This window comes from Cetorhinus maximus, chromosome 17 (genome assembly GCF_964194155.1).
Source record: "Cetorhinus maximus chromosome 17, sCetMax3.hap1.1, whole genome shotgun sequence".
NCBI classification, from domain to species: Eukaryota; Metazoa; Chordata; class Chondrichthyes; order Lamniformes; family Cetorhinidae; genus Cetorhinus; species Cetorhinus maximus.
Window position 1 is genome coordinate 444,247 of NC_135895.1, and position 22,823 is coordinate 467,069.

The 22,823-nt window shown below is 46.5% G+C and overlaps 1 protein-coding gene across 1 annotated transcript in view; it reads right to left on the reverse strand.

Moving 5' to 3' along the window:
• Positions 1–21,063, reverse strand: part of olfm3a (olfactomedin 3a) — a 36,025-nt gene extending 14,962 nt beyond the window's left edge. The window contains exon 1 of the mRNA XM_078560631.1: positions 20,420–21,063. Within this exon, the coding sequence (XP_078416757.1) occupies positions 20,420–20,488 (69 nt within the window). The 5' untranslated portion in view covers positions 20,489–21,063. The remainder of the gene's footprint in view (positions 1–20,419) is intronic.
• Between the last annotated feature and the right edge of the window lie 1,760 nt (positions 21,064–22,823).

Here is a 22,823-nt window from a genome sequence, read left to right on the forward strand (position 1 = left end):
TGTATAATCCACTTTTCCAGTGGTGCTGACTTTACATGATGAGATAGGAAGGCAAAAATGAATCAGTCTTGTCAGTGATGGTACAGAATTTCTAGCAGAAGCAGTGTAGATGGGGCCAGGTATCCAACCTGGGCCAGAGCTCCTTCAATGTAGCCTGCTCAATAGACATTAAACAGCAGATTGAACTCTTCAATTCAGCATGGCAATATTACTGCTTCCACAAGCCAGAGGCCCTTGTCACATGACTCCCATCTTTCCACACTGTCTTTAACGAGGGATGTATATCCCTTGTCTGGGTCCCCAAGATTTTTTAATGTCTCAACCATTAAGAATTGAAAGGAAGGTTTTGGGGCCCTTTGTCTTAGTAGATGAGCAGAATCCTGTTGGCCAGCTTGGGTTATGAAATGCAGATGGCCTTTGTATAGCTCTCTTTGAATTTGGCCTGTGCAGCCCACAGGCAGTTGTTAGGAAATAGAGATAGTTTAAATATGTTATATTTGTATTTGTGGTTGTTAGGAATAACTTTTAGCTTTAAAATTTAAGTTTGATTTGTATTTCTGTGTGTTAAGAGAGGTCAAGTGGAGTTTTAGTTTCACTTTAAAAGGCTCCTTGCATTTCTAATGAGGGGTTTACGACCGTTATTAGGTAAAGGTAAACATACAAGAGTAGAAAAACAGTGCTGTTGCCTAGCAACAGGGGGCCAGATAGGCAGGTTCCTCCCACAGACATACATACAGAAGAAGAAAGACAGCAGTTTGATTTGGGACCTGTTGTAGTTCAATTGGTTTTGGAGTTGCTGCCAGGAGAGAATGGAGCAAAGGGGACAGATAGCCAGTCCCAAGCTAAAGAAAAACCCCAAAAATTCAGGGGAGTGGAAGAGGGAAAGTCCAAAGAAGACCTTGTAGCCAAAGGAAGGACAGGAACCTGGGAAAGGGTCCTGTTAAGTGAATTTAAGAGTGACTGGCAGAGAGAAAGGCTCCAAGCTTCAGATTTAAAGAGACCAAAGCTGCGGAAAGTAGATTTAAAGCAAGAACAGCTTGCAAGAGGCAAGAAGGTCCAAAGAGACAACTGAAGTTCTGTAATTCTTTGCAATGAGCATATGAAGCAGTGGTGTACTGTTGACAGTTGAGACAGAGTGCGTGGAAAACATATTGAATGCATGTGGTGACCCAGGCAAGAGTAACATCAGAAGGAGAGTTCAAAACCCTGGAAGCGAACCCTTGCGGAAGGCGTTCGAGAGAGAGTGTCAGTTTGGGAGAAGATTCCAAGGTGAGGTCTTGGAGAGTGGTGATTGGAAACCTTCCTGTGAAGGATGGAATTCAGTGAGACTGGTTGGCTTACAGTGTGACAAGCGTCTGGGGGCAGTTGAGGGGAGATCCATCGGATCTGGTTGAGGTGGCATCTGCCACCTAAGGTCAGAGTTTGGCGTGTCTGACCACAGGGTGCCATAGGCTTACATGGACTGTGTACTTACTGTGAACATTAGAGTATAAGAGCTTTTGTAACTTGTGTTATCCTTACAAATCTGTGTATATCTGTAAAGGTATGGTTGTGGGTGAAAAAGTATTGTAATATAGCTCATCTTTTCTTGTTGAATAAATGCTTTATTCTTTTGTAAAGCTGACTGCTGTTACTCTGTTCAATAGCTACTCTTTAAGTATTTAAACAAACAAATAAAACTTAGGATCTATCAGGCTGGGCTCCACCCTGGGATCAGGCTTGTCCAGTTGACAATTTCAACTGGAGATCAGAACAAGGCCGTTAGTTGCTCCCCAGAGATAACAATGTGAAAATGTCCCCAATACTGCTAGGTAGCTTCCTTTGTTCGGAGGTCAGGAACATACATAGATTCAGCCATTTTTAAAGGTTTTTGTCCAGTTTTTAAAATCTTAGAAATAGCCATGAGGATATCTATATGTATTTTATAAAAGTAAACAGTGTGAGGTTTTAGTCCCCTCACAGTCCTTGGAATCTGTAATAAAATATAGAATTCATTTTTTTTGTTTATGTGGTCTCATGAAGGAAGAACAGGGAGTGAATAAGTGTGTATGCATTCTCTTATACACCCTGCACGTCAAGCACACAGTTAGCAGAGGCAATGACTGTTCCCTGCTGCATTTAAACCCAGATTTAAATGTGGTCTAGTGCATCAGTAAGAACATTGTCCTGTCCTTGGATGTGGAATGATTAGGTGACCTGGGAAGATTCAAATCTGTCTTTATGGGAAGTCAGGTTGGTGTTGGAGTTCTGAATTTTCCTCTGTTGGGGATCAGGCATAAGTAAAGCTATTGTTTTCAGAACTCTGCCTATCCAACTCCTGGGAAAGGGCTGTGTTAGCTGGAGACCCCCAGCCAAGATTCCGCACATAGGTGGCAGGTGTGTGACGGTCGTCGGGCCCCTGTGTCGGGACAGAGGTGCCTTTCGGCAGCTGCATCTGTGACTGAGCAGTTCCTCTTCAGGATAACCCTCTGCTTACCCCAAACGGGGAGGGAGCTAGAAGAGGTACTCCAAAAATAGGCTGTCCTATTTCTCCTGGCTGGGAAACCACACCCAGCGGCATCACCATCTCTGTGGTCAAAACAAGGAAAAAACTAAACTTCAGAACCTGGAATGTGAGGCCACTTGTTGACAACCCAAAGAATGATCACTCGGAAAGGCAAACTGCCATTGTGGCTGGGAGCTAGTGAGGCACAACATCGACATCGCTGCGTTTAACAAAACTGGCTCGCTGGGGAGGGACAGCTGAGGCAGGCCAGTGGAGGAAGGGTACACCTTCTCCTGGAAAGGGGAGTCAGGCCATGTCCCCCACATCCACGGGGTAGGTTTCACCATGATGAACAGGATAGCTGCCACACTCTCTGAACTCTGGTTGGGGGTCAACAAGAGGCTGTTGACCCTACACCTGCATCTCAGCCATAACCAATGACTTTAGATTCTGACCATGAAGTGAAGGAAAGATTCTACTCCGATCTTGATGGCATCTTTGCTTCCATCCCAAGGATCAACAAGATCATCATCCAAGGTGACTTTAATGCCCATATTGGACGTGACCATGAAATCTGGAATGGAACTATTGGCAAGAATGGTGTGAGGAAGGCCAATGCTAACAGCATCCAACTGTTGACCAAGTGCACCCAATACGGTCTGATTGTGATGAACATGGTCTTCTGCCAGAAGAACCAGCTCAAGACCACGTGTAGGCACCCGGGATTGGGGCATTGCACCTCCTGGACTACATCATTGTCTGAGGCAGAGACCTGAGGGACGTGTTTGTCACGACGGCCATGAAGGGTTCTGAATATTGCTGGACAGACCATTGACTTGTGTGTTCAGTAATGAACATCTGCCTAGCACCAAGACACCAAAGGACCCAAAAAGCTGCCCAGAGAAAGCGTTGAAGGACCCAGGATTGCAGGAAGAATTCTAGGCCCAGTTGCACAGTGCACTGGATCAAGTGCCCGCCACTGATGGCATTTCTATCCAGGTAGGCTGGGAATCCACTGCCCTAGACGCGACGCATTTAAGACATGAAGGACAACTGGTGGGTGGAGAAGGTGCACAAAATTCAGGCCTACGCTGACCAGCACGACATGCACAACTTCTTCCAGGCTACCAAGACAATCTATGGACCCCGCTTGACCGGACAAAACCCTCTCCAATCACAGGACAGCTCCTGGCTCCTCAAGGACGTCAGCGTTGGAAAGAGCACTTCGAACTGCTCCTCAATCAGGACTCCACCATATCGGAAGAGACCCTCCTAGCTGTCCTACAACATCCTGTGGAGTATTCCATCAGCAATATACCAACCATTGATGAGCTTAAGCGAGCCATCCAACAGACGAAAACCAACAAAGCTTGTGGGCCAGATGACCCAGATACCAGATACCCGCAGAGGTCTACCATGCTGGCAGCTATCAGCACATGTCACCACTCCAACAGGTCATCCTCTGCCTCTGGGACAAAGAGGACATCCCCCTCTCCAGGATCTCAAGAACGCGACCATCATTACTCTCTATAAGGGGGACTAATCTGATTGTGAAAACTACAGGGGGATATCCCTCCAGTCCATCGTGGGTAAGATCCTGGCCCGCATCCTCCTGAACTGCCTTCGTCCGGTCGCTGAGGAGATCCACCCGGAAACCCAGTGTGGCTTCCGACCATTCCAGGGTACTGCGGACATGGTCTTTGTGGCTAGACAGATCCAGGAAAAATGTCGGGAGCAAAATCAAGAATCATTCCTCGCCTTCATCGACCTGACCAAGGTGTTTGTTTCTTTAAATTGTGTAGCTCTATGGATCATCCTCCAACGCTTTGGTTGCCTGTTGAAGTTTGTCATCATCCTGAGACTCCTGCTTAACAACATGGCCGCTACCGTCCTGAGTGGAGGATCTGAAACTAACACCTTTCACATCCGGACTGGGGTCAAAAAAGGTGTGATCGCCCCACCTTGTTCACCATTTACCTGACTCTCATCGTCCACTTCATCCAAGGTGAGCTACCACCTGGTGTCAGCATCCAATACCTTCTGGATGGGAAGCTCTTCAACCTTGGTTACTTCTGGGCAAAAGCAAAACTCTCCACCATGGACATACACGACCTTCAGTTTGCAGATGATTGTTGCTGATGGCTCACTCTGTTCAGGACATGCAAAGGACGCTTAACCTCTTCAGCACCTTGTATAAGAAGCTTGGTCTGTCCTTAAACATCGCCAAGACGAAAATCCTTCACCAACCTTCCACGGGCCAGTTGAGTATCCCCTGCACCATCCATGTAGATGGGGTGGCTCTGGAGTATGTGCAGCACTTCCCTTATCTCAGCAGCCACCTCTCCCAAGGGGCTACCATCGATGAGGAGGTCAGAGTTAACTGTGCCAGCGCTGCCTCCTTCAAGGAGGCCAATGTGTCTTTGACAACAGGGACCTTTGCAAGCAACAAAGGTTCTGGTTTATGAAGCTGTTGTGTTGACCACCCTTCTCTACTGCAGCGAAAGATGGACTGTCTACCAACGCCACATCAGCGGAGTTTGCATCGAAACCTGGAGATCAAATGGGAGGAAAGCCAGTCTAACGCCAGTGTCCTCCATGAAGCTGTGTCTACCAGCATTGAAGCCCTGCTTCTGCAGAACCAACTTTAATGGACAGGCCATTGCATCCAGGTACCTGAGAACTGACTCCCTCAGCAGGTTCTCTTCTCACAGGCCTCCGTGGGCCGACGCTCAAAGGGCTGCCGAAGGAAAAGGTATAAGGATATGCTCAAGGTCGTCCTAAAGCACGGAGCATTAACACCACTGACTGGGAGGAGAATGCTGCCGATCGCTCGGCATGGCACCAGCTGGTCCACCAAGGGACAAGCCGCTTCGAGGCTCAGCGACTCGACAGCCAGGTGGAACAGCAGCGGCAGAGGGAGAGGGAAGCCAAACCCCGGGCTGCGATTTCCACTCCCCTGCGCAACAATGGCCCCCACTGCGGAAGAACAAGTGGATCCAGAATTGAAGACTCACCAAGCCTGACGGACCATAGCCACCATCAAGGATGGAGTGTCCTCTAAAGGGTCTGGGGGCATTACAGGGTGGTTAGCACTCAGGGTAATGGCCCAGCTGCTCGGGGCTATCTGCCGGGGAATGCCGGGCATCTCACTCTGGGAGTGCCAGGTCCTTTGATCATAGGGCCGAGCGGCTCTGGTCCAGCTTAGCTCCTACCTGCCCACTTTGGTAACCTGTGGATTCAGCTGTTTAAACCCAGGGACTGTGGTTAGGCTGATCGTCAGGAAAATGGGGTGTTTTCCTGGGACTTTGTCCTCTTTCAGGGATTCCGGTTTAGAGTCTGTCTCGGGCGCTAGCGCCATTGGGATGTTCCAGTTACTGTTGCTAGATGCTATAGGTTGGCATGGCAATAGGTGGGCAATCTGCTCCTGAACTTGGGGCAGCCTTACTGGGCCTAGATGATAGGAAGACTGCCTTCTATAAGGGGCATCTCCTGTATCCATACTGGGCAGGGCCACAGTGCTGTAGGCTGGTGGGTTGTTACGGATCATCTTAAATGCGGTGGGTGGCCTGTTGGGTTGCCTCATGATTCTGCATTAAGGTGGGTAGGTATGAGATGTAATCTGGTTGGAATCTCCCTGCTGGTCAGTTGGATAGTAGACACCATGTCTTTTGGAACAGTGCAGCCCTCTGTAAGATGGTCAGCTCTCTTTTAACTCCCAGTGGCTTTTCAACTAAGTAAGGCATCACCCTCATGTTTTCTGGGCCAATTTGGGAACTTCTTAATCCCCACTTAAATTTGCCATAAAGCTGTCGCAGAATCACAGAATCACACAGTGCAGAAGAGGCCCTTCGGCCCATCGAGTCTGCACCGATATGTTAGAAACACCTGACCTACCTACCTAATCCCATTTACCAGCACTTGGCCCATAGCCTTGAATGTTATGATGTGCCAAGTGCTCATCCAGGTACTTTTTAAAGGATGTGAGGCAACCCGCCTCCACCACCCTCCCAGGCAGCGCATTCCAGACCCTCACCACCCTCTGGATAAAAATGTTTTTCCTCACATCCCCCCTAACCCCCTGCCCCTCACCTTGAACTTATGTCCCCTTGTGACTGACCCTTCAAGTAAGGGGAACAGCTGCTCCCTATCCACCCTGTCCATGCCCCTCATAATCTTGATCAGGTCGCCCCTCAGTCTTCTCTGCTCCAACAAAAACAACCCGAGTCTATTCAACCTCTCTTCATAACTTAAACGTTTCATCCCAGGCAACATCCTGGTGAATCTCCTCTGCACCCCCTCCAGTGCAATCACATCTTTCCTATAATGTGGCGACCAGAACTGCACACAGTACTCCAGCTGTGGCCTCACCAAGGTTCTATACAACTCCAACATAACCTCAGAGATAAAAACAAAAAGCTAAAAGCTACTGCGGATGCTGGAAATCCAAAACAAAAACAGAATTACCTGGAAAAACTCAGCAGGTCTGGCAGCATCGGTGGAGAAGAAATTAGTTAACGTTTCGAGCCTTCACGGCCCTTCGGCAGAACTGCATTAGTGGGCCGTGAAGGCTTGAAACGTTAACTGATTTCTTCTCCACCGATGCTGCCAGACCTGCTGAGTTTTTCCAGGTAATTCTGTTTTTATTTCCAACATAACCTCCCTGCTCTAATATTCTATGGCTCAGCTAACAAAGGCAAGGATCCCATATGCCATCTTAACCAACATATCCACATGTGCTGCTGCCTTCAGGGACCTACGGACATGTACATCAAGGTATCCCTAGTGCCCCTGAGGCACTGTGGGCCATCAGCAGCAGCAGAAATGTACCTGAACATAATTTGTAACCTCATGGCCCGGCATGTCCCCCACCCTACCATTACCATCAAGCCAGAGGATCAGCTCTGGTTCAATGAAGAGTGCAGGAGGGCATGCCAGGATCAGCACCAGGCATACCTAAAAATGAGGTGTCAACCTGGTGAAGCTATAACACAGCACTACTTGCGTGCCAAACAGCATAAGCAGCAAGTGATAGACAGAGCTAAGTGATCCCACAACCAACGGATCAGATCTAAGCTCTGCAGTCCTGCCACATCCAGTCGTGAATGCTGGTGGACAATTAAACAACTCACTGGAGGAGGAGGCTACATAAATATCCCCATCCTCAATGATGGAGGAGCCCAGCTCATCAGTGCAAAAGATAAGGCTGAAGCATTTGCTACAATCTTCAGCCAGAAGTGCCGAGTGGATGATCCATCTTGGCCTCCTCCCATCCCCCCTAACCCTCTGCCCCTCACCTTGAACTTATGTCCCCTTGTGACTGACCCTTTAACTAAGGGGAGCAGCTGCTCCCTATCCACCCTGTCCATGCCCCTCATAATCTTGTACACCTTGATCAGGTCGCCCCTCAGTCTTCTCTGCTCCAACAAAAACAACCCGAGTCTATTCAACCTCTCTTCATAACTTAAATGTTTCATCCCAGGCAACATCCTGGTGAATCTCCTCTGCACCCCCTCCAGTGCAATCACATCCTTCCTATAATGTGGCGACCAGAACTGCACACAGTACTCCAGCTGTGACCTCACCAAGGTTCTATACAACTCCAACATGACCTCCCTACTTTTGTAATATATTCCTCGACTGATAAAGGCAAGTGTCCCAAATGCCTTTTTCACCACCCCACTAACATGCCTCTCCGCCTTCAGGGATCTATGGACACACACGCCAAAGTCCCTTTGTTCCTCAGAACTTCCTAGTGCCATGTTGTTCATTGAATACTTCCTTGTCAAATTACTCCTTCCAAAGTGTATCACCTCACACTTTTCAGGGTTAAATTCCATCTGCCATTTATCTGCCCATTTGACCATCCCGTCTATATCTTCCTGTAGCCCAAGACACTCAACCTCACTGTTAACCACCCGGCCAATCTTTATGTCATCCACAAACTTACTAATCCTACCCCCCACATAGTCATCTGTGTCATTTATATAAATGACGAATAATAGGGGACCCAGCACAGATCCCTGTGGTACGCCACTGGACACTGGCTTCCAGTCACTAAAGCATCCTTCTGTCATCACCCTCTGTCTCCTACAACTAAGCCAATTTTGAATCCACCTTATCAAATTACCCTGTAACCCATGTGCATTTGCCTTCTTTATAAGTCTCCCATGTGGGACCTTGTCAAAGGCTTTGCTGAAATCCATATAAACTACATCAACTGTACTACCCTCATCTACACACCTGGTCACCTCCTCAAAAGATTCAATCAAATTTGTTAGGCATGACCTCCCTCTGACAAAGCCATGCTGACTATCCCTGATCAAACCTTGTCTCTCCAAGTGGAGATAGATACTTCCTTCAGAATTTTCTCCAATAGTTTCCCTACCACTGTCGTGAGACTCATTGGCCTGTAGTTCCCGGGCTTATCTTTACAACCCTTCTTAAATAGCGGAACCACATTAGCTGTTCTGCAGTCCTCTGGCACCTCCCCTGTGGCCAGAAAGGAATTAAAAATTTGGGTCAGAGCCCCTGCGATCTCCTCCCTTGCCTCTTTCAGAAGTCTGGGACACAAATCATCCAGACCTGGAGATTTGTCCACTTTTAAGCCTGCCAACACCTCCAATACCTTGTCACTCCCTATATCAATTTGCTCAAGAACCTTGCAGTCTCTCTCCCCAAGTTCGATACCTTCATCCTCATTCTCTTGGGTGAAGACAGATGTGAAGTATTCATTCAACAGTCTCGCGATGTCCTCTGGCTCCACCCATAGATTGCCCCCTTGGTCCCTAATGGGTCCTACTCTTTCCTTGGTTATCCTCTTCCCATTGATATTCTTGTAAAATATCTTGGGATTTTCCCTACTTTTACCAGCCAGAGCTTTCTCATATCCCCTCTTTGCTCTCCTAATTGCTTTCTTACGGTCCACCCTGCTCTTTCTGTACTCCACTAATGCCTCTGCTGATTTGCTTCCCTTGTACCTGCTAAAAGCCTCTCTTTTCCTTCTCATTGTATCCTGAATATCTCTGGTCATCCATGGTTCTCTGGGCTTGTTACTCCTTCCTATCACCCTAGAGGGAACATGTTGAGTCTGTACCCTCCCCATTTCCTTTTTGAACACCCCCCACTGTTCCTCTGTAGGTTTCCCCACAAGTAGCTGTTCCCAGTCTACCTTGGCCAGATCCTGCCTTATTTTACTAAAATCCACTCTCCCCCAATCCAAAACATTTTTTTGCAACTTGTCGATCTCTTTGTCCATAACAAACTTAAACTGTACCATGCTGTGGTCGCTATCACTAAAATGCTCCCCCACCACCACCTCAGCCACCTGTCTGGCTTCATTCCCCAGAATTAGGTCCAGCACTGCGCTGTCCCTTGTTGGACCCTCTACATATTGACCTAAAAAGTTCTCCTGTACACATTTCAAGAAATCCACTCCATCCAAGCCCTTAACACTATGTCTATCCCAATTGATGTTGGGAAAGTTGAAATCACCTAATATAATTACCCTATTGTTATTGTTTTTACACACCTCCACAAATTGTGCACATATTTGCTCCTCAATTTCCCATTGACTCCCTAGGGGTCTATAATAAACACCTAATAATGTGGCTGCCCCTTTTTATTCCTAAACTCTACCCACAAAGCTTCATTCGATGCCCCCTCCAAGATGATATCTCTCCTTACTGCAGTAACTGACTCCTTAACTAACAATGCAATGACTCCTCCTCTTTTACCCCTCTCCCCTGTCTCGCCTGAAGATTCTATATCCGGAAATGTTGAGCTGTCAATCCTGCCCCACCCTCAACCATGTCTCAGGGATGGCTACTATATCACAATTCCACGTGTCAATCCTCACCCTTAACTCATCCGTTTTACCTGTAATAATCCTGGTATTAAAGTAAAGGCCATCCAGCCTTGCCTTACTCCCTTGAAGCTTAATGCAGCTGTACTCCCTCTGACTTGATTGTTTTACTGTATTATGATATGTCCCTATTCTGCTAACATTCTGTGTCCCCTCCCCCTGCCGAATTAGTTTAAACTCCTCCCAACAGCACTAGCAAACCCACCCGCAAGGATGTTAGTCCCGCTCTGGTTCAGATGTAGACCGTCCCATTTGTACAGGTCCCACCTTCCCCAGAAACGGTCCCACTGATCCAGGAATCTAAAACCCTCCCTCCTGCACCAACTCTTAAGCCATGTATTCATCTGTGCTATTCTCCTATTTCTGTGCTCGCACATGGCACTGGGAGTAATCCAGAGATTACAACCCGAGAGGTCTTGCTTTTTAGTCTACAGCCTAACTCCCTGAATTCTTGATGCAAGACCTCATCCCTCTTTCTACCTATGTCATTGGTACCAACATGTACCATGGCATCTGCCTTATCACCCTCCCCCTTCAGGATGCCCTGCAGCCGTTCAGTGACATCCCGGACCCTGGCACCAGGGAGGCAACGCACCATCCTGGAGTCATGTTGACGGCCACAGTAGCGCCTATCTGTTCCCGACTGTAGAATTCCCTATAACTATTGCTCCTCCTCCCTTCCTCCCCTCCTGTATAGACAGGCTGCTTGTGGTGCCAGAAGCTTGGCTCTGTCCACACTCCCTGGAGGAACCAACGCCCTCATCAGCCTCCAAAATGGAATACCGATTTGCGAGCGGGACCCCAGGGGATTCCTGAACTACCTGCCTATTTCTCTTGGGCTGCCTGGTGGTCACCCATTCCCTTCCTTCGTCAAGTCCCTTTAGCTGTGGTGTGATCACCTCTCTAAACGTGCTATCAACAATGCTCTCAGACTCTCGGATGCTCCATAGTGTCCCCAGCCGCCATTCCAGCTCTGAAACCCGAGCTTCCAGGAGCTGCAGTTGGACACGCTTCCTGCACACATGCTGGTCCCGGGCACTGGAAATGTTCCCGGCTTCCCAGATGGAGCACACCACGGCTTTGAGCTCTTCTGCCATGACTTATCCCTTTAAATTAAACCTTTTAAATCAATTACTCTCGGGCCCTTCTTTCCGATCCTCGTTACTACAAAATACACAAACTATAAACCACAAAAAGACCTTAAACTATAAGCGATAAAAGTAGTAAATACTTACCCGACCTTACCCACTACTTACCAGTCATTCCTTTCCCTTGTAGCCTCTACTGCTGCAGCAGGGCAAGACCACTCTCTGAAGATTTAAGAAGTTGGATAGCAAAGAAAAATGCAAAGAGCACCTCTTCCCCATGCACCGAATTCCCACTGTGCACCAAATTGCCAATAACCACACTCACTCTGGCTGTGCCTCACTCAGGATGGGGTCTCTCCCCTGTTCGTGTGCAAGCAGACTGTCAGTTAAACTAATCATTGGCACCTTATTCAGGGCCTTTGCCTTGGGAGTGGACACTCTCCTAACTTGTTCCAGGTCCCCTGGAACACTTATGCCCTCAGGTGGAGGTGCAGCTCCGGCTATACCGTCTTGTGGTTTTTCAGCTGGGTGAGGCATCTCACTCCCTATCTGCTTGTCTGTTTGTGGACTCCCTTTCACCCTCTTTAAATTTTGAAAGAAGGTTTCTGCCAGCCATACTTAAGGCAAAACCTTAACCTTTCCTTTCCTGGTTTAATAATTTGCCTTTCTTCAGGCTCTTCAACCATGTGGGGCATCTCCCTCACTATTTCTTTCCCTGCTCTGGTACTTCTCTGGTCCCTATTTAATTCTGGGATATTCTGTGAATCTATTTTAAACTCTGTTGGCCCTTCCTGGACCCTCTTTTAACTCTACGGGCCCAGCTTTGGCTGTGTTACATTCAAGCAGCACTCGCTCAATGGTTATGGGTTTTATTGCAGCCTTTTGGACCTCTAAATATATCCAGCCTTCTTCAATCTTACAGGTTTCTGCTGGCTGACGTTGAACTCTTCTATTGCTGGCTAACACTTTGCTGCCAGCCAATCATTTCTGAAGAGGAAATCAATTCCTGCTACTGGTAGTTCAGGGACAATTCCCACTGAGACAGGGCCTGAAACAAGGTCACATACTAGCTGGACCATATGGATTGGGGGGCAAACACCGATCCTCCTCCCACTCCACTGATCAGGGCTTTGGCCTTCAGGGAGGATTCAGCAAGTTGTGGGGGGGAGGCTGGTGAGGGTGGGTTTTGGTTTCCTTCCAGCATTAAGGACCGAGTGGCCCCTGTGTTTCCGAGCAGTACAACGGACTTGCTCACAATTTTGTGGTGGGCAGGGAGACACTTCCTGAAAGGACAAGACTCTGGAAGTTCCCTGGGAGTTTGTCTGGCTCAAATACACCCAATGCCTTGTCCTCCAAGAGGTAAGTCTCTGCAGCAAGAGTTCCTGTCTGCTCTGCTGCACTATGCACCGGGGAGTTGTTTGGGAGATGAATTGTATGGAGACCTACAGGCTATCCGCACAATCTCCAGCACTCAAGTCTGGATGGCCTATTTTGTTACAATGGGAACACAGCCATTTCCAGATGTTCTCCTTTCAGGTTGCAGGAGGGTTTCTCGCACCCTCCTTTGTCTTTTCTTTTCTGGGTGGGGGTCCTTTCTATTTAGGTCACCTTGCTTATCTTTCCAATAGCCATGGGGATGGTTTGGAAAGGGTCTGCTTGAGTTTCCAGGCCTATGGGTGTGATTGTAGCTGTCTGCTGCACTCCTGGCTGTGAGGATTCCCTGCTCCTCTAAGTGTATCTGCAGGTTAGAGATTAAGCAATTTTTGAATTCCTCCAACAATATCAATTCGCACAACCCCTCATGATTGCGTGGGACTCTTGAGGACCTTAACCATCAGCCAAATGTGATTTGCTTCAGCCTTTTGAACTCAATGTAGGTTTGTGTGGGCTTCTTACAGTGTTTGGAATTGCCACCAATACGCCTAAACGACTAACTCATAGGCACTTAGGATGACAGCCTTGGTCTGCTCATAAGTCATGGACACATCAGGAGGCAGCATAGAGCAGACCTTTTGGGCTCTGAACCTTGAATTAAAAATGTCCAGATACCTGATGACCATTTTAGCTGTCCTGCTACTTTCTCAAAAGTGGCAAAGAATGACTTCACATCACTCTCTTCAAATTTGGGAATGAATCTAGCTTTTATGAGGGCCTCAGAGAGTGGTTCTGGCTTAGGAAGATAGGGGGTGCCACTGGGTACAGAGACTTTCCCTCACAGCTTCCACTGTCTGGTCTCTCCCCCTTTGAGCTGCAAGCTCCATTTCCAATTTTCAGAGCTGGAATTATCTTTCCCCCCTCCTTAAATTCTAGCATTCTGAGCTTTTCCAGCTCAAGTATGGCTAGGGGAGGGGATTCAGAGTCATGGTTGGGCTCTTCCTGTACCTGCTCTGTCAGATATGTGAGATCCAAATGTTCTACCAACAACTGGATCAGTTCGCTTCTCTTCACTTTACTGCGTAACTTTGACTGTACTTCCCTGGCTATAGCTTTCAGTTGCTCTGTGCTAAGGGCTGCTAAAGTTTCACTGTTCAAAATCCCTTGCTTGACCCACAACTGGGCATCAAAAGTTGCCATTTTCTTACTGTTAGGGAAAAGGAATTTGCTGTAATAAGTTACTTGTGTTTTAAAATGTGTTCCAGCCACCAAGTTTACCTCTTAGCTTCCAATTGACTCTTTTATGGCAGATTTGGCTCGTGTCTTAAACTTGGGTTCTGGTCATATTCAAATGGGTGATCTCCGATTTGAGCTCCCAATTTCTGTTACAGAGAGGAGGGAGGGTTAATTTAAACAACACTAATTTCTCCTCTCCCCACCCGTCCATAAACAGAAAGGTATTTTGATTTGTTTCACTCTTAATATGCAGTGGTCTTGGTTTTGGTGCGATCCAAATTGCTATTAATAACCCCACAGCAAACTCAAAATAGGGTGAACTCAAAAGGTTAGTTTATTTGCACACACTCTAAGTGCGAAAGAGGGTTTGCAATGTTCTCCTCATATTCAGATAGTAAAGAGATGGATAGATGAAAAAGTGATTCACAGTGCAGAATACAGAGAAAAGAAATATTGTTTCACTTGAATTCCAGAGTCCAGAATCAAAGTCCAATGAGGTATTCCTTTACAGATGTCAGTGGGTTGAAAACTGATGCTGTATAATTCACTTTTCTGATGTATGTTGACTTTGCACGACAAGCTAGGCATGCATAGATGAATCAGTCTTGTAGGTTATGGTACAGAATTCCTAGTAGAAGCAGTGTAGATAGGGCCATGTGTTCAACCTGGGCCTGAACTCCTTTGGTGTGGCCTGCTAGACAGATGTTAAACAGCAGACTGAGCTTTTCTGTTCAGCAAGGCAATATCACTGGCTCCACAAGCTAGAGACCCATGCCACTTGACTCCCACCTCTCCACACTGTCTTTGACAAAGGAGGCCTATCCCTCATCTGGGTCCCTGAGATTGTTAAATGTCTCAACCATTAAGAATTGAAAGGAAGGTTTTGGGGCCCTTAGCAGATGAGCAAAATCCTGTGGCCAGCCTGGGTTATGAAATGCAGATCACCTTTGTATTGCTATCTTTGAATTTGGCCTGTGCAGCCCACAGGGGGTCATTAGTGGCTTCCCAGAGATAATGATGTGCAAGTTTCCCAAATATGCCTCATAGATTTTTTTGTTTGGGGCTCACAGACAAACATAGATTCAACCATTTTTAAAGGTCGTTGCCCAGTTTTTAAATTTTAGAAATAGCCATGAGGATATCTATATATATTTTAAAAATACACAATGTGAAGTCTTAGTCCCCTCACAATTAATATAGATATATTTAGTTTTGTTCTCAGAAGCTGCACTGCCTTTAGATGTCTGGTTTAATTAGTGGATATTTTCCGACAACCTCCCCTCACATATCCAAACTATCAAGGCCACAAAATCCATCAAGGATGAATTAACGCTTTTATAATTAATTTGGGAAATTTTAGTTCTCCTCTAAATCAAATGAAAAAGTTCAAACTGTTTTGTTCTTTAACCTGTTCAAATCTGAACAAAAAATAGAACACACGGCAGGTTAGATCAGCTTCTTCAAAGCTGAAAAGAAATAGACTATATACTGTTAAAAATGCCATGTGTCAGCGACTGAGACTGTGCCCTATGTCTGCCCACAAGGGTGCAGTATTGCAGCAAGACCAGCAAAACTTCAAACCCAGCCTTGCATCTATACCACGTAGAATCATAGAAGGAAACCGCTTGGTCCCTTGTGCAAGCTTGAGTTTCTATTAATCCAGCCAGATAGATAGAAGGACAAATGGTGAAATAATCTTTAAATGTATTTGCTCATCCACTTTAAAATATCAGTTTGAACTGATATCTCCAAAGGTTACAATCGCTGTAACAAATTAGCACAATTTTCCAGGAACAGGGAATGAAACAATAACTGCACTTCACAAGTCAAAGCCACCCTGGGCTGGATAGTTTCCTAGGAGATGGGAAGCCACCCTGGGCTGGATAGTTTCCTAGGAGATGGGAAGCCACCCTGGGCTGGATAGTTTCCTAGGAGATGGGAAGTCACCCTGGGCTGGATAGTCCCCTAGGAGATGGGAAGTCACCCTGGGCTGGATAGTTTCCTAGGAGATGGGAAGTCACCCTGGGCTGGATAGTTTCCTAGGAGATGGGAAGCAGGAGTCAGGGCTGTTTGTATGTCATTAATCCACCTCTGGTGGGAAAGTGACTAAGTTTCAGATTTTCCCAGGGATGAACATTTAATTGGTATGGAGCAGGGTTTCCTTTCAAATTAAAGGTGGTGGGACAGGAATGGAGATGGGTTTGACACAGCAAAGGCAGCCATCACTGAGGGAGACAGTTTGTGCCAATGCCTGTCATTGCACCACAGAGACCTGAGGCCAGAATCCTGCCACCCATGGGGGAAAGGATGGAGATCCTCCTTCTGGAGGATGGCAGGAGAGGGCCACCTCGTCATACAGCGGCTTAGCATCATCTCCCTCTCCCTCTGCCTCGGATTCTTCCTCCTCTCTTACCTCCTGCTCCTGCTGATGAGGTGACCCCTTCCAGGGCAGCCTCATCCTCAAGGTCCACACCCCTCTGGAGGGCCATGTTATGGTCAATGCAGCAGACCAGCACAACGAATGAGACCCTTGTAGGAGGGTATTTTAGGACACCAGACCCAATACCCTCTGACCCTGCAATGCCCATCACTTGTGATCCTGATATGTTGTCCAGTTTGTTGAAGAGAGTATCCGTCACCTGGGTCTTGCGCCAGTTTGCAGCTGCCTGTGAAACGTTGCAGAGGTCCTCACTGACCAGGGTGCAGATGCCTAAAAAATCACAGTCTCCTTCGGTTCCAATGCCACACGATGCCAGGAGCATAATGACCCCCTGAGCTGGCAAAGTTCTTAATGCTGACTGCTCCCCTGATCTGTGATGGGCTGCTGCAACTTTAACTTCAAACTGTTAAACCCTTTACATTTTGAAAAGCATTTTCACTTGGGTTTTTATACTCTTCCTGCTTCCATGACTTTCTGTAGACATGCTCCATGGCTCCATGTAGTTGGTTTGACACAGACACACCTAAACACTGTCTCTCTCTGGAAACACTGGATACATTTCCGGAGACAGACTATTCATAGGCCTCACAATTGGTGCAGACCAGTTCTGAGGCTCCCACTCTCCCTTGCCCTTGGGAAAACCAGGTAGGCGGGATTATGGATACGTGATGTTGCTGCCTGTGTTTTTTTACTTCCCTGCTTCCATTCCAGCCCAATTTAGGGTCAGGAAAATCCAATGTTTGCTCATACTTCAGCATTAATATGGAATCTGCTTTGGGAGCTGATGCTCATTGAGCTAGTGAACTCTTAATGGAATCATAGACTCTTACAACATATGAAAAGGCCATTCAGCCCATTGAGCCTGGGCCAGCTCTTTGAAAGAGCTGTTCAATTAGTCTCACTCCCCTGATCTTTCCCCATGGTCCTGTAAATTTCCCCTTTTCAACTATTTATCCAAATTCTCTTTTGAAAGTTATTGTTAAAGCTGTTTCCACTGCCCTTTCAGGCAACACATTCTGGATCACAACAACTCACTTTTAGATGTATCTCCTGGGGAAAATGTAACATTTTCCAGGGAATGGTTGTTTTGGGGTTCAATAAGGTAAAAGGTTTCACTAGAAATGATAACACTGGGTATTAGAATAAATCATCCCTCCTCATTCTCATCCTCCTGCGGGGGGGGTCAATTAGCTCAGTTGCCTTGATGGCTCGTGTGTGGTGTACAATAAAGTCAACAGGATGGGTTTAATCCCTGTACCAGCCTTGCCGCATACTTGATGTGGAGTGTGCCACTCAAGCTATATAACCAATTGTCTTTTTCTGATAAAGAGATAAAGCCTATGGTCTTTTTTGGACTATGACTAATTACCAAATTATCTCATCCTCCTCGAACTGCCTGTAACCTTTGACACAGTTGACCACATGATCCTCCTCTAACACCCTCTGCACTGGCATCTAGGTGGGTGGGACCTGCTCTCACCTTGCTCCATTCTTATCCATCTAGTCATAGCCAGAGGATCACTCGCAATTGCTTCTCTTCCCCATGCGGGCAGTTACCTCTGGTGTCCCCCAAGGGTCTAGCATTGGTTGCCTCCTATTTCTCATTGACATGCTGCCCCTCAGCAACATCATCTCAAAACACAATGTTAGTTTTCACATATATGCTGACAACAGCCAGCTTTAGCTCACCCCCATGGCTCTCAGCCTCCCCCCTGTCTCTAAATGCTTATCTGACATCCTGTACGGAATGAACAGAAATTTCCTCAAGTTAAATATCGGGAAGACTGACACCATTGTTTTCAGTCACAGCTCCAAAGTCCCTTTCCTAGCTATGGACTCCACCCATCTCCCAGGTAACAGTCTGAGGTTAAGTCACACTGTTCACAACCTTGATGCCATATTTGACCCTGAGTTGAGCTTCATTGTCAGTAACACTGCCTGTTTCCACCTCTGTAACATCACCCAACTCCACCCCTGCTTCAGCTCGTCCGCTACTGAAGCCCTCATCCATGCCTTTAGACTGGACAATATTTCTCCCATGTTCTATCCTTGGTTATATTGAGGTTATTCAAAACTCTGCTGGTAATATCCTAACTTTCACCAAATCTCCTTCACCCCTCACCCCTGTGCTCACTGACCTATACTGGTTCCCAGTTAAGTAATACCTGGATTTTAAAATTCTCATCCTTATTTCCAAATCCCTCCCTATCTCTGTAATCTCCTCCCTGTGCCCCTCTAATTCTGGCCTCTTGGGCATTCCCGATTTAAATCGCTCCACCATTTGGCTCTGCCTGGGCCCCAAGCTCTGCAATTCCCTCTGGAAACCTTTCTGCCTCTCTCCTCCTTTAAGATTATTCTTAAAATCTACCTTTTTGACCAAATGTCTGGATATCTATCCTAAAGTCTCCTTTGGCTTGAAATTATTTTTATCTCATTAATTACGCTCCTGTGGAAGACATTGGGGCGTCTTATAGAGGCGCTAAATAAATCCAAGTTGTTGCTAAACAAACAAATCGATCGGATCGGGACCTGACCAATGGAATCAGGCTCGACTCTCGGTTTACAATGTCTGGTTAACTGAGAAATGAAGGTTCGACTCTGGATAACTAGGCGCTACAAACGGATAAACATTTGAAACCAAAGTGTCTTATTGATGAGAGTATTTGGGTTTGTGAGATTGAAATAAAGATGACAATAAAAGCAGCTGTTCATTGGGGAAGTGTGGGGAGAACCCGGACAGATTCCACCCAAACCTCCACCTGCCGTCATTTCAATCGGCTGTTAGAAAGCACCCGATTATATTTAAACTCTTCTAATTCTTTTAGTTCTGCTGCTTATTCACCTACATTGGTTTTACTGAAATACAAATATCTTGTAACAATTCCACACTCATAAATAAATGTTGCAATGCACGAACGGTTTTCTCTGCTGCACATTATACCAATTATTTAAATCACATCCCATCTATAAACAGTTTATCGGAGTATGTACTTCAGATCAAACCGGGATGGTCAGCACGGAGTAAAAAGTTAAAGTGACAGTGAAAGCAAATCACACACAGGCACATATACACACAGCGATAGACACATACACAGACACACACAGGCACACATATACACACAGCGATAGACACATACACAGACACATATACACACAGCGATAGACACATACACAGACACATATACACACAGCGATAGACACATACACAGTCACACACAGACACATATACACATACAGACACATACACATATATACAGAGAGATAGACACATACACAGTCACACACAGACACACATATACACACAGCGATAGACATATACACAGTCACACATATACACACAGCGATAGACACATACACAGTCACACACACACACATATATACAGTGAGATAGACACATACACAGTCACACACACACTTATATACAGAGATAGACACACACAGAGTCACACATACAGACACATATACACACAGCAATAGACACAAATATACAGAGATAAACACATATACAGACACATACATACAGCGATAGACACGCATGCACAGTCTCACACACATACACAAATTCACAGAGATAGACACACATATACACAGATAGACATAATCATACACAGAGACACAAACACACAGGCACACACATACAGATAGACACAGACAGTCAAACAGCGATACACACACACAGATAGAGAAGCGATAGACACACACGGAGATACACGCACACATACACACAGATATACACACACACACAGACACACACACACATACAGACACACACACACACATAACACATTCATCGATACGAACAGAATCACACCGACATAGATATAACACTTACACTCATTCACACACACAGTGTTGTCAAACAGTAACTAATGCAGTATTCAGCCACCTCTAGGGTCTGATGCGAGGTCTCTCAGCCACCACTGCCCCTCACTTACCCTGGACCCATCAAACCCCAACAACACGAGCAGTAATCCCGCATTCCAGCATCTAGACAGCAGCCGCATCCTGAGCTTGGCTCAGTCCCTGGACATCCGCCTTCCCTGGTCACTTTCACTGCGGTGGGGGGGGCGGGGACGGTGATTCTGGTCACTTTCACTGCGGGGGTGGGGGTGATTCTGGTCACTTTCACTGCGGGGGTGGGGGTGATTCTGGTCACTTTCACTTGTGTCCTTTCTCCCTCTCTGTTTAGCTCTGTCTCTCCCTCGCTCTGTCTCTCTCCGCCTCAGTCTTTCTGTTTCTTTCCCTCTCTCTTCCTGGTTACTTCTCTCTTTATATCTCTCTCCCTCCGTCTGTCTCTCTCTCCCTCGCTCTCTCCGTTTCCCCCGTCTCTCTCTCTCTGTACCTCTCTCTCTATGTCTCTGTCTCTGTCTATTTCTGGGAGCTCAGAGTAACAATCTCCCTCCACTGATATCTAAATCTCTCTCTCTTTCTGCAAACACCATCTTCAGCACCTGTCTCTCCTTTTCTCTGCCGTTCACATTCTCTCTCTCTCTCCCTGTCTCTCCATTCTCCCACCAGACGCAGCACCGAACTCACCCTTAATCCCTTCACCCAAGAAAGAAAAAAAAACTTCTGACCCAAGAGAGATTTCCATTGGATGGAGGATATTGGGACTGGACAGCGGATGTGACATCAGCATCAGTGAGAGGAGTTTGCTAAATGAACTTATTTCATCTCCGCCAAATTTCAGGCCATTTCCCTCCGAACACTTATTTCAGCTCCAAACCCTTCACGCCTGATTCCTTGTTAAATGTCAAGTCTCCTTTTGACTTCTGCACTTTTAAACTCCTCTTTCTAACCGTAAGGATTGAAATCGTGAACAACGAATGGACAAAAAAAAGGTCCATCATATCCTTGGGAAAAGGGAGATGAATATTTGAGGCAAATTTGCCCCCTCGTCTTTTAGCAGAGAATTATTTCAATTTTTTGAGAATAATCTTAGGATTCAAAGTTTGACCCTTGCTGACCAATATTGCGATGTGCTGACCAATGGGGGACTGAGGTGACATTTGATCAATTTCAGGGGGTTAAAAGGCAAAATATCTAAATCATGTGCCGGATCTCGCAGTCGATCAGCAACTCTTCAGCTCCTCGTGTTGACTGTACCTTTAACAAAACCATTTCAATCAAAATAACAAAACGGAAGAGTCTGGAGACGGTCCCGAAACTTGTGTCAGCTGGAGGAGCTGAGAGAAAGATTTAAGGAGCAAGTTGAGTTTGGACATTGAGAGAGGGGCAATTCTGAGGCGTGTTAATGCCTCAGTGAGACTCAGGCACGGTGAGAGCCTTCATGCCGCAAGGAAACCGCCTCTTCGCTTATATCCTCTCCTACTGATGTTAAATATGGGACAGATTTTCACAAACCCCTGGAACTTGAAACAAAAATATAGAAAATGTCAGAATCACACAGGTTGGGAACTCGGAGAGATGGGGATATTGGTCACGGGGGTTAAAGGATCTTGGAAGCAAAGGGAGAATGGGAAGGCATCACTGACAGCCTGATCATCCTGTTCAGGATATCCCCTGTCTGGATAGATCTGGAACTCCCGCTTCTTGGTGTCCATGTTGGGGTCTTTAGTGCCCAACAAACTGTGGCCAAAGTCCACTGGAAGTGACGGTGCCCCTGGCAGGACTCAGGACTGGGACCCTGTGCAGGCATCCTGCTGTGCCAGGGCCTTCAGAGTGTCGCAGATGTCCCACATGGTTCCTCCAGCAGAGCCACTGGCCCTGGGATCGCACTGTGCTTCTTTAATCTTCCCTGACCCAGCAGGATGCTGAGCGAATGCTGGGTAGAATGACCCAGCCCAAAGGAGTGGAACTCGTGACACTGAATCTGCAAATAATCTTCCGTTCACCTTTACTCGGAGATCTGGATAATCCCACATCCAGTTGTGTTTTTGTCCAATCAGTAAATCCTTGTGATGGAGCGAAATGTCAATACTGATCCTAAAATTCATGGCTCTGGAAATAAGGCTGAGGTTTTCCTTTTACTAACACAACTTAATTAATCCATTTTCTGTGTAAAAAGAACCCTTTAGAAATGCTAAAGAGTTGATAATTGTAGTTTATGAATGAGGGAAATAGTATCGAGTTCAGGCTGTGAGGGGAGTTTAATATTCCGAGAGGGATTCCTGGAGATGGTGGAGAAGTGGGATTGTCGCTGCATTAATAATGCAGAGACCCAGGCTAATTCTCTGGGCCACAGCAGCTGGTGAGATTTGAATTCAGTTAATAAATCTGGATTATAAAGATGATCTCAATGACGGTGACTGTGAAGCTGTCACTGATCGTTGATAAAAGCAAAATGCTGCAGATGCTGGAAATCTGAAACAAAAACAG